This window comes from Notolabrus celidotus, chromosome 7 (genome assembly GCF_009762535.1).
Source record: "Notolabrus celidotus isolate fNotCel1 chromosome 7, fNotCel1.pri, whole genome shotgun sequence".
NCBI classification, from domain to species: domain Eukaryota; kingdom Metazoa; phylum Chordata; class Actinopteri; order Labriformes; family Labridae; genus Notolabrus; species Notolabrus celidotus.
The window spans coordinates 21,426,353-21,452,308 of NC_048278.1; the positions used below are offsets into that span (position 1 = coordinate 21,426,353).

General features: G+C 37.2%; 2 protein-coding genes across 2 annotated transcripts; one reads left to right on the forward strand and one right to left on the reverse strand.

Annotated features, from left to right (window-relative positions):
• Positions 1-1,572: 1,572 nt before the first annotated feature.
• On the forward strand, positions 1,573-9,925 carry mettl14 (methyltransferase like 14; the record flags this gene model as incomplete). The annotated part of the gene is given in 14 exon segments (XM_034687319.1): positions 1,573-1,673; positions 2,032-2,089; positions 2,091-2,120; positions 2,894-2,971; positions 6,188-6,275; positions 6,352-6,442; positions 6,598-6,739; positions 7,538-7,630; positions 8,683-8,799; positions 8,987-9,197; positions 9,346-9,354; positions 9,357-9,435; positions 9,437-9,612; positions 9,615-9,925. Coding segments are annotated over 14 exon segments (1,308 nt in total), but the record flags the coding sequence as incomplete, so codon positions are not given.
• A 2,073-nt stretch (positions 9,926-11,998) lies between these two features.
• LOC117816172 lies at positions 11,999-15,215 on the reverse strand. Its single transcript, XM_034688337.1, has 6 exons — positions 14,907-15,215; positions 14,449-14,806; positions 14,314-14,362; positions 13,783-14,093; positions 12,805-12,976; positions 11,999-12,104 (listed from the first exon to the last, which is right to left on the reverse strand). Exons 1-5 carry the CDS (start codon positions 15,027-15,029, stop codon positions 12,930-12,932), a joined length of 888 nt encoding a protein of 295 aa, XP_034544228.1. The 5' UTR covers positions 15,030-15,215; the 3' UTR covers positions 11,999-12,104; positions 12,805-12,929.
• Between the last annotated feature and the right edge of the window lie 10,741 nt (positions 15,216-25,956).

Consider the following 25,956-nt stretch of genomic DNA (forward strand, 5'->3'; position numbering starts at 1 on the left):
AATATTTATGAATGATAAATAACCTGGTGCAATTTTTTTACCGTGCAATAACTTATCTTATCTATTTATCAGATAGAAGTGTACATAGTGTGTATATATCTGTAATAGTTGCCATATTTTATTTCATTTTTACTTTATTTTATTTATTTTATTTTATTTTATTTTATTCTATTCTATTCTATTCTATTCTATTCTATTTTATTTTATTCTATTTTATTCTATTCTATTCTATTTTACCCTTGTCATTGCTATTATTATTGTTATTATAATTTTAGAGAGAGAGAGAGAGAGAGAGAGAGAGAGAGAGAGAGAGAGAGAGAGAGAGAGAGAGAGAGAGAGAGAGAGAGCATAGACAGTAAACAATAGAGAGAGGAGGCGTAGGGAGGAGGACTTCGCAGCGCCTCATGTGTCTCAGTGGTTGGTATTCTCTGATTGGATGAACACGGACCTCCCATATTGATGTCGTCATCAAACGGCGTCCTTTCATTCACAAAAGTGTTGGTTCAAAGTCTACTAAAGCGTATGCCGGAACTCGGAAGTCGCAACTTTATAAAATGCTTACCCCTTTATGTGCCCCCCACCATGCTACAAAAACCTGAAAGATTAAATAAATAGTTCGGTAAATGCAAAAGGTTTAGAAGGCATTCATCCAAGGTGTTTTTTTTTTGTCTTGAATCTGCGCCAAACTACATCACTGTCACTGATGTGTCCCCGGTAAACAAAACGAGCGCACCTCTCGGGAATTTTAGCGCCGATTACGCGTTGCTTGACTTTCAATTACCATTATAGCTGCTTGCTAATCGTGTTTATATCATCAGTCCCAAATCATTACATTTATGGTCGTATGTAATAGTTAAAAAGAACACACTAAAGAGGAAGGAAATGAACAGCCCGACTGCAAGAGATCCGCGAGAGGCAAAAAACTCAGGCGGCAGCTTTAGCTCAACAGCAAGTTGAAAGCGAGACCCTGTTGTTGTTGTTGTTGTTGTTGTTGTTAGCAAGAAGCTAACACTCCCCAAACTCAGGTTATCTATGCAGTAACATAATGTGGATGTGTGAAATGCATTTACAACTGAATGAACAATCCAGACATGTTTTTTCCTCTAAAACAACGATACTATGAACACAGCTGAACAAATAATAAGGCTAGCACTGGCACAGACACATCACAAATGAACAAAAACATGCTGAGCTTGCTAGGTAGCTACATAGATAGATAGATAGATAGACAGACAGACAGACAGACAGACAGGCAGATAGATAGATAGATAGATAGATAGATAGATAGATAGATAGATAGATAGATAGATAGATAGATAGTTGTATCTAATATTTTCTGTATCTAATATTTTTGTATCTAATATGTATATATGGTGAGTGTAGTGTGTTGTGAATGGGTAGCTCCATCAAATCAGAATGTGCAACATGTGAGTAGGAATTACGCACAAGTGAAGTTTAAACCAAACCATGTGAACTCTAACATGCACTGAGTGGGGAATAAGTAAAAACACATTATTACTACAAACACTGACCTAACAATAACCCACATTTGTGAATCATGCCTCATTGCTTTTCTTACATCAGTTGGGAGCTGAAAGTGCAGACAGCATCGGCGCAGTACTAAACAGTAAAGATGAACTCAGAGAGATCGAGGAGACAAGAGAAACATGCAGGTAATGTATCTCATCCCTCCCAAACCATAGTAAAACATGTTGGTCATAACACAGAAGGAGTGAGTGGCGCTCTGTAAACATTAAATGTGGATAATCAGCAACAAGAACACAGAAAAGCTTGAGATGCCACATCTGAATTTCAGATCATGTGTTGCATCACAAAAAGTAAAATACATTACTTTCTACAATCAGCAGCTCTACGCCTTTTCCTCTTTTAACAATCTTTGTTTTAATCTCAACATTTGTGCATATTGCTTGCCAGTTGTGTCTCTCAACTATAACTGTTAAATGATTGATTGATTTTCTGCTTTGATGAGATGGGAAACCAGGGAGTGGTTCATGAATGTGTGTTTTGCAGGGCTTCATTTGATAGTGCAGCAGCACCTTCCAAAAGGAAGTCACAGACAGAAAAAGAGGGACACAGAGGAAGATGTGGAAGAACAAAAGGTGAGCTTTTGAATCTATAGTGTTCTAAACACATTAGAATACAAACAAAAACATGTATGTGTTTATACCATGACATGGAGACAAGAATGTAGAACAAAACCAAAAGAAATCTTAAAAAATCGATATGACTGTCAAGTTTGTATGCATGGCGGGAAGGGACTCGGACTCAGTCATCTTAATGCTGGTTGTACTGAAGTCTCATGGCACTGGAAACAGAAGGTGTGGTCTCCCCTGGTCTTTTACTTCAGCCTGTGAAACAGTTACAAGAGACACTGCCTGAGGGTCTCAGGCTATTAGTCAGCTCTTTGTTATTTTGAAAGATCATCAGACCAATCCATGGGAGCGTTCAGGTTGTGTCCTCTCTGCATGTTCGTGTGTTGCTATGCTATGTTTGGCTTTGTTAGGGTTGTAGCTGCAGGTCTTTAATGTGGACGCCACCCAGAATTCTTCAAAAAGTTTCCGTTGAGTCATGATGGTTGTTTAAGTTTATCTTTGAATGTTTGACTTGAACTTATTTGCATGTTATGTCTGAAATGTTTCCAGTATCTCCCTGTAAGCCTCCTTAATATGCTTTATCTGTTGATCTCCATTACCTGCCCATCTGTTCTGTTCAGTCATTTCATGGTATGGTCACATCTATCATGATTGTTTTTCACTTGTTGATAAATTGCTGTACAACCAAATTATTTTCAGTTGTATTAATGTGCCAGCCACACATCTTACAGTCTATAAAAGTTTTAATCTAATTTGGTTTCTTCTTGTTTGCTTGTTAGGATGTGGTAGAGGTGCAGCAGCCCGATGAAAGCAACCCATATGAGGAGGTGTACAAGGACTCGAGTACTTTCCTCAAGGTTGGAACTCTTGGCTTCTCTTTCTTTCATACACACAGATAATGTCACATAATTCATATCTTATTGTCACTCTAATTATGATCCTCTAGCCTATTAAGGAGTGTTTTGTTTTTCACATCTTTCTTAATGAGACCGGAAATTAGCAGTGTTGATCGCTTCACTGGGATAAATAAACTGACTTCCTGAATGTATAAAGTTGCTGCATGGCATTCAAAACATCATAACCTTTAAGATAAAATCTTAAGTGTTGCATAGGTAGTTGGTTTTCATGACCATAGCAATCTCATATATCGGTACATACAAGTAGAATTCGTGGGCTAGTAGGAGGAAGAAAAGCTTGATATTTGGAGGTATGTCAGGCGTCTGATTTCACTGTCTGATAACTTAGTACATTCAAATTATTTTTGGAACAGGAACAAACTGGAGTGATGAGTTCAACCTTTACCCACTGATCATACTTTAAATCCTTAACAATTGAGAGTTTTCTTATTGAGTGCAGACTTTGTGATTTAGTAAACAGACAGCTTCAAAGCTAAGTATTTTATCATGGTTTTGTAACTTGTTTTTGCTGTCCCTTACACAAGCTACAGAGCTGAGTTTCAGGTTATGTTTCTTTTACTGTCACATACTGGAAAACAGTGAAGTGCTCATCACAATGAACTCCTTCATCCTCAGGCTCCCTCTGACGATGTTCCAAAATAGAAGTACAGACAGTGTTCTTGTGACTCCTTTAAAAAGTCTTAAAATGTCTTAATCTGAAATCAGAGAAGTGAAGACAATATATTGTCTTAAATTTATAGTAAATTTACTTTAGGTATTCAATCTTAAGATCATACTCTTAAGAGAAATATGTCCAGCTGTGGCGAGGCATTCCAGAACAGAGGAGGAGTAGTTTAAGTAATATGAATGTATATTGTTTTTTTTACTAATTTGTGAACCACAACCTAGACCCCAGACTCTGTCTTGTTAAGACCTGGACCAGACATTAAAGGTCTGGGTCTCCTAACCAGCACAGCTTTTTTGCCTTTGCAGTAGTGAGTTTAGCAACCAAGGAACAATGCCTTTGTTGTAAATCATCCCTAGTGATGCTACTCAGCCAATCAAAGCTTCGACTGGACAGGGTATGAGAATAATACAGACAGACTGACCTACACTACACTAACCTTTGCTTCATCCCTAGTGATGCTACTCAGCCAATCAAAGCTTCGACTGGACAGGGTATGAGAATAATACAGACAGACTGACCTACACTACACTAACCTTTGCTTCGTATGTTCCAATATTGTAGGGTTTATTAAAAGTGGCCATATCAAACATCGCTACAGGCAAAGCATATTAATGTTTGCAGCATTCAAACCTAACTGAGACACAGAAAATAAACAAACTGAAAGCCCAATGTGGCCAATCCAGCAGAGATCCTGTTACAACAATGTGGTAACAGTGTTCCTGTGTAGTTTCTTGGATTCTTGGGAAGGATGCAATTTAAGCTTTGATTGAAAATAATGCTGAAATGGATTTTGACACTCAACAAGGATAAAGAGAGAGTGGTATAAAATAGTTCCTTTAAAACTGTTTCATTATTCATATGGTTGTGATTGCTCATTACAATATTTGTTGTGAAATGTTACACAAAAGAAGGGTAGCCTACACCTTTTATTTATTTGTTTCTAGAATTCAGCATTTTATTTTAATATGACTTTTAGCAAAATCTTCTTTTTGTTTTTTTTATTCTGTATTTTATTTGTAAAAAGAAAATAACATTTATTAGTTATTCTTATTCATATTACTCTAATATTAGAGTTCAAATAAGCATTTTTGAATACTACACTTAGTTGGTGCTTTCTTTATTTAATATGACAGAACAGTTGTGACGACCTCCAGTCATTGATACAGTAACCAGGCTTCTTTAAAACATATGTCTCTGAGTAAAGCGACTCAAAACATTGTGATGATCCGTAACTTGGCTTAAGAAAATGTTCTCTAGCTTTATTATTATTATTATTATTATTATCAACCTTCAATTGGTGTGGATTACTTACGTGAATCGTTTCCACGTTTATTTCAAATGCCCAGTAAGGTACATATGAGCTGAATCTCAGCGTCATGCTCCTTCTGTCCATCAATGGGCCTAACATTAACTGAAAGTTTGTTGTGCTCTTACAATTGGAACACATAGAGCAATATGGCTTAGCCCTGCTGCAGTGTATTTTTGATGCCGAACACTTCAGAGTTTTTTTGATGTTTTCTGTGTCTTAAATTGTATTTGTTGGGGGTCTTTAAAATGTCTCAAAAAGCCTTAAATGTAACTTCAAAAATGGTGCAAGAATCTTGATAGAAAGACAAACACCAAAAATGAACATACAACCTAAAATAGAGTATGAAATAGAATGTATTGAATAGAGTGCATTTTAAAAAGGGCTAAAATAGCGTGCAAATCTCATGTAACAGTTTGAACTGCATCAACTACTTAGAAGGACACATTTCATGAATTAACAGTAACTAACTTAATTTCCCATGACTTGAATGAAGCTGACAGTGAATGTATTTGTGGCAAAGAAATACTTTGCTTTGTGCAGACGTGCTTAAAGTAATCAACAACTATGTATTATCTCCGCCACAGCTCACTGAAATAAGTCAATAAAGTCTAATTTTACATTCCTGATCAGAAGCTGGATGGACCAGTTTTGTCTGCAGGTGTCCTTTTATCCAAGCTTGAGAAAAGTTATGGCATGTTAGTAACAAGTTCATGTGTTTCTCTTGGCTGTACTTCCATTTGTTTTGGCATCACAACCGGTAAAAAATATGAGATAGAACCAGTTTTATAATAAGCAGAAGCCAGAGAGAATAATTAATAATTTCATTAAGTCTTAACTATTCATGCATGAATTTTATTTGACAGTGACAACACTTAAAGGCATTGTTACATCTAATTAAAGTTAATCTGAGGTGTATTTCGAGTTCTTACCGTAGCTAATTTGAAATCCTTGCCTTTTAGGCACATGATGACACAGATTTAACATTAAATGCTCAGTTTCTGTTGATGTAGAGAGCATATGTAGTGCATTATTTCAGCAGAGGGAAAGCAAACTTTGGCCAATGAGATTATGATATTAAAACAAGCCCTAGAGAGCCAGGGTAGTGTTCTCGATATACCTGCAGAGGGACTCCCTTTGTTAATGTGAGATGTTTCTTTTTTAATATATTTTTCATCCTTAGGGTACCCAGAGTTTGAACCCTCACAATGACTACTGTCAGCACTTTGTGGACACAGGGCACAGGCCTCAAAACTTCATCAGAGATGTTGGTGAGTATTTGCTTTTTGGGTGTGTTACTTTACATACATGTAGATGCCAGTGTAACTTTAATCTGCTATGGTTCAGGCTTGGCTGACAGATTTGAAGAATACCCCAAACTTCGAGAGCTGATCAGACTGAAGGATGAACTTATCTCCACCACAAACACCCCTCCCATGTATGTTAAAGGATTATGTGACTGTCTGACTGCCAGTGGAGCTTTACTCAGGGGAAATGACTTGGATCAATAAAATATTAGCTATTTTAATTTTAATCTTTTTTACTGTTTTGGAAAGAGTTTGCTTTCTTTCATGTTTGTTCCTGTATGTTTAGGTACCTTCAGGCTGATCCAGAGCATTTTGACCTGCGGGATTTGAAATGCAAGTTTGATGTCATTCTGCTTGAGCCTCCCTTAGAGGAATACTACAGAGAATCAGGCATCAGCCACACTGAACGTTTCTGGACCTGGGATGATGTTAGTACTCATATTTGATTGGTTCTACTCATTTAGCAGTAAGTATGCATATAGCTGATTATTTCCTTTTGCGTTTCTCGGTGCAAATTGTCTCTGTTTTATCCTGATATATAATTGGTTTTAGTCTGGCACTGGTATCAATATGCAAACAGCGGTGTAAGGATTGTTTACTTCATTGTAATGAGGCCTCTACATGCACATACATACATTTATTTATTTGTAAACAACAGTTACACACCTAAGTGCCCATAACACGTTTTGTCATTGGAAGTAGGGGGGGACAAAATGACGATATGGCACTATATCATCATCTTGGGCCAAATATAATTGTTTTGATATAAAGTAATGAAGCTCTCTAATTTGATTTCTCCTTCAATTTGACTCACTCTGTCCCCATGTCATGACTTCTTGTGGTAGTGCTAATGTCATTTGTTCCACTTAACTTTTTGAGTGTATTTCTTTTTCTTTAGCTAACTAGAAATGGTGATGCTTCATTATATGATCGTCTCACAATCTATCTGTTACTGCAGAACCTCTTCTGCAACATACAGGTGTTTGCTGATTCTAAGAGTGCAATAGGAAGTTGTGTGGTTACCCTTTTGCAGTATAGAGAAATAAAGAATCGGAATGACTCCACAGATATGAAGTTTTATTTCAGGACAGTCCAGGGACTTTGTCTAGGAAGGAAGCATTTAAGGGATTTAAGTGAAGTTTTTCACTCGGCATGGATCTTTTAAATATTGTATTTACATTACTTCCTTTTTACATTCTCTGATGTCTTTTTTCCTTCTGTTACAGATCATGAAACTGGAAATAGAGGAGATTTCAGCTTTACGCTCCTTCGTCTTTCTGTGGTGTGGCTCCGGTGAAGGCCTGGACTTGGGCAGAATGGTAACTTAATCCCTCATCCAGTCAAAAGCAATCGTCAAACTGCAGGAAACTGTTTAATATTTGTACTACAATTGTCTCATGACTTAAGTAGTTACCTGCTATGTCCTGAATTTTATTTTTGAAGTTTGAAAAACAACACTGCTTATTTAGGACATTGGGAACTTGTCAATGCACTGTGCAACTGACAACTGAGTTAGGCAACTGTTTGTACAATGCTTGAACAATAGCTTTGAATTATTTTGATGTCTGTTCATACCTGGCTAGACAAAGCCTAAAATCCCCCTGCAGACACCATGCTTCATGTTCAGCAAGCTGTTAAAATAGTATTATTATCTTTGCAAGCTGGGTATTTACTGTTGCCATGACGCATGCCTCTTTTGAGCTTGTCATTATGTTGAAATGCTGAGCATTTCAACATATTTACAAATGAGTCACTGCTCTCTGAGAATAGATTTTATTGTGCCCTTTGCCAGAACTGGTTTGTTTTTACTGCATGTTTTTTTTAACCACTTAATGATCCATGATAAGAATGGGGACAAGGTGTCCCATGTGTTTTGTCATATCTAGTCACGAGGACAAGAATTTGTTAAGCTATTACTCAAAAAGTATTTTTCATTAAAGCTTTTTATATTTTATGAAGAAATTAAAAAGGTTTTTTAGAAGAATCTTGGTCTAATAGAATAATAAAAGTCATTATTCTCTGGGCTTTTCTCAAAAAGCTTTGAGTTGACAAAATGTAAGAAAATGTATTACTGCTCTTGTGCTATTTATATCAGTAGTGGAATACTTTATTTTTAACATTGAAAGAAAGAAAGGAGATTTTTCTTGAGAAAGTAGTATTTCATGCTTCCTTGAAGAGATTAAAATACGAAAGATTTCTTGGTTCATTTGCATTATCTATGATTGCCATATGATGCCACAAACTTGTCCCACTATGCATGTACTCATATATTGTTATGCATGCATCAGTCCATATTGGCAGCTCAAAGTTAAGAAAAGTTCCAGCCATGCAGTACATAATCCATCACAATACCTTGTAACATCCATTTTAGTGTTTGAGGAAGTGGGGCTTTAGGCGGTGTGAGGATATCTGCTGGATCAAAACCAACAAGAACAACCCAGGAAAGACCAAGGCCCTGGACCCGAAAGCAGTATTTCAGAGGACCAAGGTATAGTATACAGACACAGGCCTAACCAAACTGTCAAATATATGTATATTTCAGGTTGAATTTAATATTTATCTAACAAGTTTTAGGCTTGTTTTTCAAAATGTGTAATTTTGATGCTGATACAGAATACAACAAATGATGACACATGATACATATAAAGTTAAACAAGTTCAATATTCTTCTTTAGGAACACTGCCTAATGGGAATCAAAGGAACAGTGCGCAGGAGTACTGATGGTGACTTCATCCATGCCAATGTAGACATTGACCTGATAATCACTGAGGAGCCTGAGATGGGAAATGTAGAGAAGCCAGTAGAGATCTTTCACATCATTGAGCATTTCTGTTTGGGACGTAGGAGGCTGCACCTGTTCGGACGAGACTCAACCATAAGACCAGGTGAGATGGGTTCAGCTTAGATAATTAGGGGGAAACTACAACTTACATGTTTGCTTTTAACTCATTAGTGTCAAGTCTCTATCTGTACCTATGCTTCTTTCCAAACACCCACACTTTGCCTTTACATTTTCTTTACATTTTGTTCTAGGCTGGCTGACAGTGGTCCAACTTTAACCAACAGTAACTTTAACCCAGAGGCCTATGCCTCTCACTTTGGCTGCCTAGCTCCCACCTGTCTGCTGCACTGAGGAAATAGAAAGACTGCGGCCTAAGTCTCCCCCCGCCAAGCTAAAGTCAGACCGTGGTGGTGGCGCACCAAGAGGGGGACGTGGTGGGCCAAATGCAGGAAGAGGAGGCGACAGAGGCCGTGAAAGAAACCGACCAAATTTCCGCGGGGACAGGGGAGGGTTCAGAGGTAGGGGAGGGCTCACAGGGGCTTTCCTCCTCGTTAAGGAGTGTATTACCAGCCACACATAGGATTCCCATCTGCATTGTCTGCAAACAACAAGCTTAACTGTTATGCAGTTGGTATGAAGGCTCAGGAAATTCATCATCAGCTTAAGAATCCTCTTCTACGCCATCCTGACTTAAATTACACTTTTTATAGACATGACCCAAACGTAGTATTGTTAGTGTGTAAGATTTGACAATTTGTTTTTTTTTGTGCTTTTTCATGGACATACTGAAGAAATAGTATGTATATCTAAATAAACTTGTTTTTCCACTCACATGTTTGTGTTAATGACTTTTGTATTGACACCTGTGACCATAAATATTGAAATGTTATTATGACTGAAACTGTAACTGTGTCAATAGACATTTTGTTTTGTCATTTTCAGTAGTCAATTGTAATTGCTTTAGGTAAATAGACAGTAATGAGAGGCTTAGTGCCAGTGTTAACTTTAACAGCTAATGAAGTAGCCGAAGTATTTGAGCTGACATTCATGCTGTGGAAAAGGACGTCAGAGAGAGCTGATTGTCTGTGTGTGCATGCTCTCCCTGCATGCTTTCATGCATGCATGGAGAATGTCTATGAGGGGCCGTCAGGGACATATTCAGAATTGCCTCTATATAGATTAGATATATATATTTATTTTTCTTTAAGTATATATTTTCTTCCAACAGGCATTTTGATGGCAACCACAAGCTGGTCAGGTGGCGTATGGTCTTTCATGGCTGTGTGGATGCTTCAGCCGGACTATTATATACTTAGGTGCTTGTCCAACAACAGAGCCTCAACTGTCTTGTCATTATTTCTCGGAGGAGTACGGAATTTGGCTTGCCCTTAAGGGTCAGCTGTGATCATGGTATGGAAAATATAAAATGTTGCCGTTTTATGTTGGAAAGAAGAGGATTGAACCGTGTTATTACAGTGTATCAGTACACAACCAAAGGATTGAGAGACTATGGGCAGAACTCAATAGAGGTTGTATCTAGACACTTTATAACATATTTAACTTCATGGAAGAAAAGGGTGTACTGGTTCATTGAATGAACTACATTTATTTGTCTGCATTATGTTTATTTACCAAGGATTGATAGAGCAGTAACAGAATCATCAATCAATGGAACAACCATGGCCTCTCCACACAAGGGGGGCAGACACCTCTTCAGCTGTGGCATTCAGGTGTAATTAATAATGCAGGAATCCTCCAGCTATAAACAGCATTTTTGATGCCAACACTACTATGGCATTGATGAAGAAGGCCATTACCTGAACTTCAAACTAATAATAATTGTGTGATCCCAGACATAGATGTAACCATAATGAGACCACAATGAACATATTCAACAAGTGAACCCACTTGAAATGATGGGAACCATGGAATAGATGTTTTTTCTTCACTTCTGCACTTTCTTCAATAAACATGAGAGTTATGTTAAGGTTTGCTAAAATGTTTTCTTCACTTGTGCGTGTATTATGTGAATTAAAGTTTGGTTAAAACATTGTAAAACATTTTATGAAAAATAAATGAACATGATAAACATTTGTTCAAAGGAACGAACATTCAAATACAGTTCAAGAGAGACAAACAGAGACCTAATCAGGCAGAGGTAGTCTCAAGTTTTCAGAGCATGACATGTTCATGCCCCTGCCAAACCCATATGTGTTTCCTAATGCCAAAGTCAAACTTTCCTTGAACAGTTGGTAAGACACATGTAGTGGCAACTTGATGCAGTTAACACATGTGTTGGCAAGAGGGAACATTGATGTAGAGAAGCCATCATCTCCTTTGTGAATGAACTGGACAGAAGGAGTTGGGGAAAAGCCGATAGGTGGTACCACAGATGCCTCCAGTGTGGAAGGCCAATATCTTCTCTAGTTTGGATGGCCTTCTTCTTCTGTAAAACAAAAATATTATCAGTGGTAGTTGGGCCAATGAATGTGTATGTGAATCATCTCTAAAGCATTAACATCAGCTGATACTGAACTAAATTGTTCAGTAAGTGTATTTCACTTCTCAAAATCAAAACGTCTAAAATCTGAATGCCTCTAATAGCAATGAATTTATAACAGGTCTTTCATCTTCCAACATTCACCGGTTACTTTGTGATAATGTTACGACTACCAAGAGAATACATTTAATCTGTAATGTTTGTTGTACAGGAATGTTTTGCAAAATAAAATAAAAAGAATATACGAAAAAAATAGATGCATTAGTTTATTGATCATTAAACCATTAATTACCTTCTGCATCTTGGAGATAGTCCCTCCAGAAAGTAACAACCATCTCATCAGCAGCTCCTCTTGTTGCTCCCTTCTGGAGAGAGACAAATTGCTGAAAAGATTCATCCACCTGGTCAGCAGTCAGTGTGCTCGGCTCATAGCAGAACAGGGGTCGAAAGCTGTCTGGATGTCGTCGTATTTGGTCCAGAACCCCAAGAGTTTTCAGTCCTTCACAGAACCTGTACAAACAACAAGGAATAATAGTACAATCCATAATTAATTTGTACACTGTGAAATTGTCCCGTGGTTTTATACTAACATAACAGATTTTGTGAATCTAGTCTTACACCTTGTTGGTCAATGGTTAAATTATTACTCCTTTTGAGATTGATCTGACTGTATAACAACTAACACTGAATACCTTTGAAATGGCCTTGAACCTGTGGATGACCTGAAACATGACAATGTCCTGTACCAGTAGATCCATGTCTCTTATTGACCGCATAGGCCTCAGCATCCTGCATTGGCCAAGTAGTCAAGCAAAGGTGCATTTGACTTCTCAAGGTCCTCACGGGTTGTACTTCAGATACCTAGCATCACAAGAAGCAGCAAGATGGCTTGTTATGTGAAGTTTCTTATTAGTCTTTTAACTTATTCAGTAAGAACCCAGACACTAGTGTTCTGCATACCACAGAATGCCTAGAGGTCCCCTAACAGTTAATGGCAGTGCAGGTTTTTTTCCACACATTGCACAATGTGATAAATAACAATGAAAATAATGCTTTGCGTCGACACTTGTCCATTGAATAGTGGTGGCATTCAAACTACAACATATGGAAAAAGTGGGCTGATACTCCTTTTCAAAATGGAAAACAACAAGAGAACCTTTAAATGTAACTTATTATAATGCAGTATAATATTTAAAAGCTATCAACTGACCTTTTTGCTTTTTCCAAGAGTTCTGTGTCAGCTATGTCTTCTAGTTTGGGATGGCTGAACCATTGACCAGAAGACAAAATACTGTTGGCGAGAGGAAGTTTGGTGGGGACCGCCATGTACCAAGCTCACTGCAATGGCTTGCCAGCAATGTAGTACCAGTCCTCTCTTAGAGCTGCAAAACAATGGCATAAAAGGAAATATACATGATCAATACCACATTTCGGCAAACAAAAACTGGCTGTCAATAAAGGGTCTCGAAGGATGACCGGGGCCATGGTTGACACAACAAATAAAAACTAGGTCTGAAACATGAGTGGAGACATGAGCTGCCATATAATATGCATGCCAAGGTGATGTACATTTCCAATACTTAATCTAATAAATTCAGCAATATAATTTTGCTAGGTCCAGGGTGAATAATGACTGTCACTGTGATGCATTTCTTAGCGAATCTGGATTGTATAGTACCATACATGTGCCACAAGATAGACCGTAGCCAAATTTCAAGGGCCATATGGGAACGCTGCAAGTCAAAGTTTCCACACCACATTCCGCAAATGTTTCACGATAAAGATGTATTAAGAGAAGGGGTTTCAATAGGAGGAAACTGTAGACGGGTTTTAATTGAAAACAGATACAGAAAGTGCTGAGTTTGAATTTACCACATAATGCAGTAACGTAACAGGAGCAGATAAAACAACGCTTCATACTTAATTATGACCAATTATGCTTAAAGATCTGCCTCTGAAATAAGCCCACTTTTATAAAAGCCTGGTAACTTCTGCAGTTGAGGTAAGTAAAGGCCCCCGTCACCATTTGAGGAAATATATTCGGACACGATACTACATGAAACCATGGGATTTCCAGTATAAAATCAAATAAACTGTAAATCAGTTCAAAAGCCACAAGTTGCATGTCAAAATCACTATCAATTAAAATGGCACACATTATGAATTTTACTGAAAAGCCTGGCATTACCAGTACTGTCAAGAGCCAAGTTCTTGCTGTTTTCTTTTCCCTCAAACATGGGTGACCTGGCAATAGTCTCCATCAGCAGCCTTAAGAATTCCCTTCTTGGTCCTCCTAAATCAACTCCTTCTTCACTTCTCCCCATGTCATCTGAGAATTTTACACAGATCATCAAGTTGGGGTCGTAGGATACCCTTCGGAAGCCCCACATGGCTCCATCCCAGACAGCAGAACGATTTATATTAAATTTGCACTGCTGTTTTGTGCTAATTTTGCTTGACAGTTCCAGCAGTATCTCCTGGGCCGGGACCTTTTCTGCGCTATAAACACAAAATCAAAAATGAATGATCAGACACACATTGATGTGACATAATTTACAACAACTTTTATTTTGGAAATTGTTGGTTGTAAGCAACCATTAATCCAAAACGTGGATGTGATAATGTAAGGGATAAAGGATTCATATCAATTTTGAGATCACATAATTCTTGAGAGTTATCCTGATCTGTCAAGCTCAAATACTATGTGTGTGCTACTCACATCTGACTCTCCATACTGGCAATTATGGCTTGGTTTAATTCCTCATCATCTGAAGAGTCAGGCGGGAGAGTAGCCACAAGTGTCAAATATGAAGCGTAGTCACCATCATGATCAGTTGTGCCAGGTTCCCATCACCTTTTGCGAGGCAGCCTCCATCATCACCACTGGTGCCAGGGTTCCCATCACCTCTTGCAAGGCAGCCTCCATCATCACCACTACTGTTGATGGTGTGATTGCAGCCATAGCTGTCTTCCTGACCAGTACTAGTGCCAGGTTTGCCATCACCATCATGACTGCTAGTACTGGGACACTCATTACTCCTCATTACTCTAGACCTGGTTACAGCCCTGGTTGTGCCATTACTGCTCATATCTGTGTGAATCTGAGGACCATCAACTTCAACACAATCATCATCACTGCCCTCGGTTGCACGCATGCTTAATGTTGATTTGGTAGTAATGGGAGAACAGTCATTTTCTTCTTCGGAGTCAATCTTAAACAGAGAAAGAAAAATGTATATTTCTTTTAAAAAGAATTATTATATTTAGTAAAATTGTATAAGTGGTAAAAAACAAACAAAATTGCAAACGTACTAAAAGGGTCCTTGATGGTCTCACATACAGGGCTTTGGTTTTAAAGACCTTGTGAATTAACATCCCATTCAGCTCCTGACCACCCTGTAGCTTAGGGGACACTAGCTTATTGCCACAAGCCATGAGAAACTGGAGGCTAGAAAGAAGATGGGGATATTACAACAACAACAAAAGCTTTAGGCTATAGCACAACAGTGTGTTGTACACTCGTTGTTCGTCAACGTCATTGTTACTGTACGTGTGTAGGGGCGCCACTTTGGCTTCTTGCTCCAATTAACTGTGTGGCTGAATCAAGTAGATTTTAAAACAAATGCTGAGCAAATGTTTTAATAATCATGATTGCACTTTGTAAACCTGTGTTTACCATTTTTTTTAAAAATGGTTAAGTGTTCTATAATAAAAAATATATATATATATATATATATATATATATATATATATATATATATATGGCAAGTCGTTCAGGAAATTAATATATATGGAATGAAGTCTGAATATATGGATTGAAAGTCGGAATATATTGAATGAAACTTGATATATATGGAATGAAACTCGATATATATGGAATGAAGTCTGAATATATTGAATGAAACTTGATATATATGGAATGAAACTTGATATATATGGAATGAAGTCTGAATATATGGAATGAAACTTGATATATATGGAATGAAACTTGATATATATGGAATGAAGTCTGAATATATGGAATGAAACTTGATATATATGGAATGAAACTTGATATATATGGAATGAAGTCTGAATATATTGAATGAAACTTGATATATATGGAATGAAGTCTGAATATATTGAATGAAACTCGATATATATGGAATGAAGTCTGAATATATTGAATGAAACTCGATATATATGGAATGAAGTCTGAATATATTGAATGAAACTTGATATATATGGAATGAAACTCGATATATATGGAATGAAGTCTGAATATATTGAATGAAACTCGATATATATGGAATGAAGTCTGAATATATTGAATGAAACTTGATATATATGGAATGAAACTCGATATATATGGAATGAAGTCTGAATATATTGAATGAAACTCGATATATATGGAATGAAGTCTGAATATATTGAATGAAACTTGATATATATGGAATGAAACTCGATATATATGGAATGAAGTCTGAATATATTGAATGAAACTTGATATATATGGAATGAAACTCGATATATATGGAATGAAACTCGGAATATATGGAATGAAAAATCACGTCATGTATGGCCTGCGCCATCTTGTCTTTCTGGGGTGTGATCATAGGGGTGTGATTTTGTTTTCCGGTTAGACGTAGCTTTTAGTAATGCAACCATGAGGGAGACACGAGATGTTTTCACTGCAATTTTAATTAATGAAGGGGTTATCAACCCCTTGGGTAATGCATGTGCTGTTAAGTCAATCCGTATAGGAAAAAGGAACCCACCCCTCCTCTCTATTAAGTTGGTTTCATCCAAAAGTGATGATCGGACCGTCTGCACAGAGAGACGAGAGGAACACGAAGCAGTGGGCTGCAGAAGCATTTAGGAGGGTAGTAAACAAGTGAAAATACGAAAATATTAAACATCACAGGTTATACACACTTCTACAAAGGCTAGAGATATTGCCCCTTCTTTATTCAGGTGGTTCAGTCCTCTAGTTCGCTAGCTAACTTTTGTTATGACTTGTGATAATGTAGCATCCTGTTCAATGTTAACAGGTGGAGCTCATACCTGTGTGCATCATCTGACAGTGAGTGAGTGTAATGAAAAAGTACGACCAAATTACCACAGGTTACAGAGGTAGAGGAAAATGTGTCCCCTCAGAAACACTAAAAAGAAGTGCAAAAGGTTATTTTCGGAGAGACATTAATAAAAGATGAGTCTCTTTGATGACAATAAAACAATACGATTATAAGTGGTGTTCAGAGTACTTATTTAAGCTTTCATTCAATATATTCAGACTTCATTCCATATATATCGAGTTTCATTCCATATATTCAGACTTTCATTCCATATATATCAAGTTTCATTCCATATATTCAGACTTTCATTCCATATATATCAAGTTTCATTCCATATATTCAGACTTTCATTCCATATATATCAAGTTTCATTCCATATATTCAGACTTTCATTCCATATATATCAAGTTTCATTCCATATATTCAGACTTTCATTCCATATATATCAAGTTTCATTCCATATATTCAGACTTTCATTCCATATATATCAAGTTTCATTCCATATATTCAGACTTTCATTCCATATATATCAAGTTTCATTCCATATATTCAGACTTTCATTCCATATATATCAAGTTTCATTCCATATATTCAGACTTTCATTCCATATATATCAAGTTTCATTCCATATATTCAGACTTTCATTCCATATATATCAAGTTTCATTCCATATATTCAGACTTTCATTCCATATATATCGAGTTTCATTCCATATATATCGAGTTTCATTCAATATATTCAGACTTCATTCCATATATATCGAGTTTCATTCCATATATTCAGACTTCATTCCATATATATCGAGTTTCATTCAATATATTCAGACTTTCATTCAATATATTATTTCCTGAACGGCTTGCCATAATATATATATATATATATATAATATATATATAATATAGCCTTTCTCCTATTTCCTCTGTGTTTGACTGTTAATCATGTATTGATTTGGTTTAGAGGGACAGGTCTGCTCAGCTCATTTATACACAGCAGCAAACTGATAAGATGCTGATTTACATGAGAATTCATGTCACACTGACGTGTAACCCCGAATAGAAATCACATGTGGAACACTTTGATGTCATTATTTAATCAAGTGGAGAGACTGTGTACAAACTGATGTATGAGTCTGAGAACATATTAATAAATCTGAATAAGTTCTAATGGGATGTGAATGTTTCTGTGACTTCCTATAAGGCTGGTCCACACTCCAACATAGCTGGTGGCGATACTACACATTAAACTACCCACAATTAAACAAAAACACGAAGAAGAAGAAGACTGAAGGCTGCTGGAAATTGTCTGACTTGACCACAGCTTTTTGTCTCTGCCCCCTGCTGCTGCCAGCTGATCTCATCTGTTTTCCAGACTGCTTTTCCGACAGCATTTCAGTTGTTCATATGAGAGCATTTCAGTAGTGTGTGTGAAAGTGTTTTAGTAGTGTGTGTGAGAGCATTTCAGTAGTGTGTGTGAGAGCATTTCAGTAGTGTGTGTGAGAGCATTTCAGTAGTGTGTGTGAGAGCATTTCAGTAGTGTGTGTGAGAGCATTTCAGTAGTGTGTGTGAGAGCATTTCAGTAGTGTGTGTGAGAGCATTTCAGTAGTGTGTGTGAAAGTGTTTCAGTAGTGTGTGAGAGAGCGTTTCAGTAGTATGTGTGAGAGCATTTCAGTAGTGTGTGTGAGAGCTTTTCAGTTGTGTGTGTGAGAGCGTTTCAGTAGTATGTGTGAGAGCATTTCAGTAGTGTGTGTGAGAGCGTTTCAGTAGTATGTGTGAGAGCATTTCAGTAGTGTGTGTGAGAGCGTTTCAGTAGTATGTGTGAGAGCATTTCAGTAGTGTGTGTGAGAGTATTTCAGTAGTGTGTGTGAGAGCATTTCAGTAGTGTGTGTGAGAGCGTTTCAGTAGTTTGTATGAGAGTATTTCAGTAGTGTGTATAAGAGCATTTCAGTAGTGTGTGTGAGAGCATTTCAGTAGTGTGTGTGAGAGCATTTCAGTAGTGTATATAGGAGAATTTCACTCGTTTGTAAGTGTGAGAGCGTTTCAGTAGTGTGTGTAAGAGCGTTTCACTTGTATGTGTGAGAGCATTTCAGTAGTGTGTGTGAGTGAATACTTTTTCAGTTGTTTATGTGAGAGTGTTTCAGTAATGTATGTAAGAACATTTCACATGTGTTTGTGAGAAGCAATTCTGAATAATGTCCCTGACGGCCCCTCATAAATGTCTACCAGGTGGAGTTAAGAAGGGTCACAATCAGTGGAATGCTGCACAGCTTTGTCTTCTTATTCTACTTGAATTGACAAAATCCTCATTTGGCTTTGCAGTAAGTGCTGTTGCTTAACCACTGCCTCTTCAAGAAGTAAAATGGCCTGGAAGGGTGTTAGGCCTCCATAGCAGTGATGTATGGCCTTGCAACATGTACCTGTTGCAAGGCCAGTTAAGGTGTTAAATTTTTTTTAGACTTTTACAGCAGTGAGGGTCACTTTCTGTTGGTAAAGTGGGTTAACAGATTGAATTTTGGGCGGTCATGCATGCTCCTCAGGGAGAACTGCAATATCTTCATAAACTTTTTATATTCCCTAACTTTACCAAATGCTCTCCAGTTAGAGGTTGCATTTTAATTACTTTGTTTAATAAAGATGTCCTGCAAAACTGATTTCATTCTCAGTCTTCCCAACTAAACTTAACATAGATATTTAAGTGTTTGTATATGAACCAATTAAACTAAAAAGATTAATGATAAATTGACCCACTAAACATCAGCATTATAAAACTCATTCTGATCTTACCATTATGTAATTTGCTTTAACTCAGAGCAGTGTTGTGTCACTTTACAGCCTCTGAGCCTTAGATTAATGATAAACTCTTAGTTGTATTACATGTCTTTGTACTGAGGTCTGCGTAGGTGTCAATTGCATAACCCTAGTCAGTTCTTGTTATGCCTGTTAGGGGAGAAGACATTACTGCCACTTGCTATTTCATCTTTTATCAGTGTTTGACTTTTGGTGACACCCTGTCATTTCCCAGCAATGCTTTTTCTTCTCTATATGTGACCTGAACATAAGTTAGAAAAATTTAATGAAAAACTAAACGTGTGCGAATGCAAACCTCTAAAGTAATCCTGTGTGTCCAGGTTCCCGGTGTGCTGGTAATTCACATTCAGTGTTCATGTCTTGTTTTTTTGCTTTTTATTTTCCTTTTCAATTTTACATATGACCTCCATGTATTTTCTAGTTATTTGATCATTGAAGTGCTTTGAGGTCAGACTTAAGTGCAAGTTATAGGATTATAACTTCCAGATATTGTACCACTGTACTTAAAAATTAAGTCTCAAGTCTTCCCATGCTTTTTGCACAAGTAGCACAAAATGCCAATAATTGTACTTAGACACTGTAACATTGTATTTTTCTTCCCACTTAAGTTTATCTCTGAGTTAATTCAAGGTTTAACAAATTTCTATCGTATTCTGTGATGCATCATTAGAGCTGTGTCCTTTTTACCGGATACCAGATAAATCTTGATTCTCTGTTTTTTTTCATCATTTACAGCTGAGATGAAATCAGTGCTGTTTTCAAAGACACACATTTTTAAACCAGAGAAACCTTGGTAGATAAAGTTCAATAAAGTTAGAAGAACATACAGTGCCTTGCAAAAGTATTCATACTCCTTGAGCTTTTGCACATTTTGTCACGTTACAAGCACAAACTTAAATTAATTTAATTGGGATTTTATTTGATAGACCAACACAAAGTAGGGCAGAATTGTGAAGTGGGAGGTAAATGATACATGGTGTTAAAGATTTTTTTACAAATAAAAAACTGAAAAGTGTGGTGTGCACATGTATTCAGCCCAATTTATTCTGATACCCATAAATAAAACCCAGTGCAACCAACTGCCTTCAGAATTCACCTTATTAGTAAATAGAGTCTACATGTGTGTACCCACCTACCTGTATGTACTTCAAACTCAGTATAAATACAGCTGTTCTGTGGAGGCCTCAGAGGTTTGTTAGAGAACATCAGTGAACAAACAGCATCAAGGAGACTAAGGAACGGTAAAGTTCAGGTCAGGTCAGCGGTAAAGTTGTGGAGAAGTTTAAAGCAGGGTTAGGTTATAAAAACATAGTCCAAGCTTTGAATATCTCACGAAGCACTCTTCAATCCATAATCTGAAAATGGAAAGCGTATGGCACAACTGCAGACCTACCAAGACATAGCTGTCCGCCTAAACCGACAGGACGGGCAAGGAGAGCATTGATCAGAGAAGCAGCCAAGAGGCCAACGGTAACTCTGGAGGAGAGATCCCAAGCTCAGGTGGGAGAATCGGTCTACAGGACAACTATAAGTTGTGCACTCCACAAATCTGGCTATGATGGAAAGTGTCATTATTGAAAGAAAGCAATAAGAAGTCCCATTTAAAGCTTGCTACAAGCCATGTAGGGGACACAGAAAACATGTGGAAGGAGGTGCTCTGGTCAGATGAGACTAAAACTGAACATTTTGGTCTACATGCAAACATTATGTGTGGCAGAAACATAACACTGCAGGTCAACCTGAACACACCATCTCCACCGAGAAACATGGTGGTGGCAGCATCATGCTGTGGGGAAGCTTTTCTTCAGCAGGGACAGGGAAGCTGCTCAGAGTTGATGGGAAGATGAATGGAGCTAAATACTGGGCCATCCTGGAAGAAAGGAGGCTGCAAAAGACTTGAGACTGGGGCGGAGGTTCACCTTCCAACAGGACAACAAACCTTAACATACAACCAGAGCTGAAATGGAATGGTTCAGATCAAAGCATATTCATGTGTTTGAATGGTCCAGTCAAAGTCCAGACCTGAATCCTATTGAGAATATGTGGCAAGACCTGAAAATTGCAGTTCTCTATTCAATCGGACTGAACTGGAGCTGTCTTGCTCAGAAGAGTGGGCAAACAAATGCAGTCTCTAGATATGCAAAGCTGGGAGAGACAAACCCCAAAAGACTTGCAGCTGTAACTGCAGCGAAAAGTGGGTTCAAGAAAGTATTGCCTCAGGCGGGCTGAATACATATGCACACCACACTTTTCAGTTTTTTATTTGTAAAAAGTCTGTAACACTACGTATCATTTTACTTCCACTTCACAATTATCTGCTGCTTTGTGTTGGGTCTATCACATACAATCCCATTAAAATACATTTAAGTTTGTGCTTGTAACTTAAAAAAAGTGGAAAAGTTCAAGGGATGTGAATACTTTTACAAGGCACGGTAGCTTACATCCAGCAACACACCTTGTCAGAATGTAAGCTTTTCATGTTTTGAAATGAAACCTAAAAAGTTTTTTCTTTGTGTTTTGCCTTATGCATCAATTATACTAGTTAACAAAGGTAAGTTTCTGTTCAAATGCCTGTGAGAAAAAATACTTTGTCTTTCCCCTCACTTGGCTTTCCTTTAGTTAGTATTACTCATTCCTACACATTTGAGGTGTCACAGCACAAAGGTATGTACAAGACAGCTGTATAGTAAAACTAGTTAAAGGCTTGTTTTATCACACAACTGAATAATATAAAAGGTCTCGGCAGGTCAAACACTTAACTACAGACTATTCCAGAATATACGTTCAAACACAGCACATTCATGGTCTTATACAGGACTCAGGGAAAGTTAGGAGGCTCAACCAGCAGATCTCAGAGGTATTTTTTGGACCCTGATGAGTTTACTACAAAGCCTGGCTATGAAAAACTAAGTGCAAAAGTATTTGGTGTTTGTCAGAAGTCTGTCAGCAAAGTTCTACATGCTCTGTTATAAGCCTGTCACTATAGGGAAAGCTTTAAATTAATCCAGGCACAAGGGTATAAAATCAGGACGAATAGTATTCGACAAAAGCCATAAACATGTAAGATTAGCAGATCAGATTTGATAGAGTAATTGAGATTATTGAAAAGTTAAGTACACTGTTTTTTAAAATATATTACTTGGAACAAATGGTATGTCTTAAGGAACACTTAGCAGGAAACAAATGTTAAAATGTATACTGAACAGTGGACTGGATCTAAAGTGCCATTTTTTCACATGACTTGTGTAAATTAATCCCTGTTCTGCCCTGCTTCCTTCAGGTGGCCATTGATACATACTATCAAGCAGGAAAGAACTATTATCTGATTAAATGTGAACACAAATCATTGCAACATTCTAGCCTTTCCAGCATAGCATAATTATTAATTTGTTGCTCTACCTTAGATTTAAGAATCCCAGTTTTTCAGCTTGTTGATGCTCATTGGAAACAAATCAGTCCAGTTTTCCCAATAACACTTATATACATATTTCTTTGAAATGTATAGCTACTAACAGGTGTAAGGTGTAATTATTTAGCTATATTAAAATGTGTTAGTCCAACTAATAACCAACGTATTAGCACTGCACATTGTAGGTAATGAATGAAAAAATACAAATTATTCTTATTTTTTTATAACAAATAAAATATGGTTGAAGTTTCTTTGTGTTGAGGCAAGCAGCTACTTATGATGGCTCTTTTGTAATTACTATGAAACTCAGTGTCATAATAACTCAAATAGTTAAGCATTTGAAGTAGTTAGGCCTCCCATTTCTATTTACCAAGCTATTTAGCCTTCAGGGAGTGAATGTGGATTTGCAGCATTTAACCTCTTATAGAAAGGCTAATAAGGGAAAACAAGTCAGACAACATATTACCCCCAGAATAAGTAAAATGACTCGAACTCACAGAAATCTTTTCATTTGTAGATTTTAACTGAAGACGGCCAGGTCCAGGGATTGTGTGTTGTTAGCTTGCAAAACTGCATTCGTAACACATTTTGATAAACAACTAAAGTTGCTGCAGAGTTGGAGTTTGAATCGTTGGGGTAAGACAATGAGAATATTCCATTTAAACTGACATTACTTTTGAACATTAACTTTTTCCATGTTAACTTTTTAAAATCTGAATTAGATTCAAGCAAAAACTATTATGTTCTGTGGGATGCAAAAATTGAATAATTCATTCCACAGGGAGGATTATCACACCGAGAGATCAGAAAACTGTTAAATGCAAAGCATTCAGTTTTTGTGTAAACCCCAATTGATTGGAGCATTTTGAGTGTACTTTGTGGTAGTGCTGGGCTGCACTGGATTTCAAAATGTAATATTCTTTGCTGCTGCTTCAAAGGATGCTGACCGTTACTTACATGCTGTTCATTAATGATAAGTTAGATATGTCAGCTTCAAAGACACATCTATCAACAAAGAATCACACAAGAGACATCAGTTGGCATGTAAGAAACTTGCAAGGAGAGCAGAGAAGGGTTTACACTCTTCCCTAAACTCTGATCCTTCTCTTGCAGACCTTTCTTTTTATTAAAAAATAGTAAATCCCTAGTTACAATAGTGGCGAGTAAGCATAAAGGGAGGGGTTTTGAGGCTTCTCACACACACTAACATTGCTCATTCATTACTATATGTGTATGTGTTGCGCAGGTGCGATCCATCACGAGGCACACTGTCCTTCCTCCTTTGGCTTGTCCTCGGACAAATTCCCTTTCAATCCCAAATATGTATTGCCAGCAGTTGAATGAATTTACCATTATGTATGACAAAAAAAATATTGTTATTTATATTACGTATTCCTTCAGGATTGCAGGGGAAATTCTTGTTCAGTTTCTGGTCAAGTTTTACTCAAGTTTTTGCTTGCATGCCTAATCCATTTGAGCCTTTTTCTCTCCAGTCAATTCTCTGCTTCTTTCATCTCTGCACTTATCTATGTTCTTACAACTTTGTATTCTCCTTAAAAGATGTCCCTCTTTTCTCACTTTAACAGTCATGATACATTTTCACAAGGACAATGTTGACTCAGGCTTCACTGATAGATGTTACATCAGCTGTGTATAAAACGGAATTTTTACTGATATTGTGGTGTATGATGTTTTAGAAATGGAACAGTTTTCTTAAAATTTTAACTTGGATATGTGGTGTGTTGGGGTGTAAGCATTGCCTCATGTGAGATCAGATTTAAGCTCCCTTAAACCTTAGTTTGACCAATGCAAAAAGTTCTCCTCTATTTCACTGTCTTATGTATGATAATAACTCACACACACACACACACACACACACACACACACACACACACACACACACACACACACACACACACACACACGAAAATGGCATTATGAACCTAAATAAAAGAAAGCAAGAGTAGAAAAGCCTACCTCCAGAAGTGCACAAGAAAGGAGGATGCTGCAGGTGCGGCATAAATAAGTAGCTCATTGTGCACACAGAATGAATAGTCAAACAAATTTGTCTCATGACGACCCCCATTTCACCTTCTTAGCCAAAGGGCTGCCCAAGGGAACTACATTACTTACAAGGTTTACCTGCAGTTGTTATAAGGTACCTCTTTTGAAATTTTTTTAGGATAAATACAGAGGTGATTAGAGTGATGTAAACATTTTTCTTCAAGATTAAATTAGTAAATGATATCCTGACATACTTTTTTTTCCCCCACAGGACACAGGAATGGGAAGGATGGAACCTCCCATTTTCCTTCTCATTTTTGCGGGTAATTATTACAATAATAGCTTTATTCGTGCTTTCCATAAAACAACAGCACAACAATGTCAGGAATAAAAACAGATGTCAGGTATTTGAGATATCTGGACAAGTAGATATGATTTACATAAAAGCCTGTAATAACAGTGTGGGTTTTGAACAGATTTAAATGATGAAACTGGTTGGGTTAGCCTGATTTACTCTGACAGGCTGTTGCATTTTGTCCTCAGCCAGAACTGTGTAACAACTACAAGGGCCTTAAGGCAGAGGATCCTAAGCTGTGAGGCAGCTCATAGAAAGTCCAGCAACATAGCCTTGAGCCTGATTCTTTTGTGCCTTAAAAGCTATCAGAATGATTTTGAAATACATTCTAAAATGTACAGGTTGCCAGTTGTAAAACAGGAGTCACATGATCTCTACTTTTAGTGTCAACTAAAATTCTTGCTGCTGCATTTTGGACATGCTAGAGATATTTGATGGTGTTTTGGCTAAGGCAAGTATAGAGAGAATTGTAGTAATCTAAACATGATGAAACAAAAGCATGAATAACCCTCCCAAGATCTGCAAAATATAAAAATGACTTAATTACTGGAAGATAAAATCATTGTTGGAATGTGTATGATTTGTTGATTGGAGATTGTCTTTACATGTACTTTTTTTTCCTTGCAGGACTTGTTCAAACAACATTACAACAAACAACTGATGCAACAACAGGTAAGATGTAGAAGAGACTGTAAATGTATATTTATACTGATTGCAAGCTTATATAAATTAATGA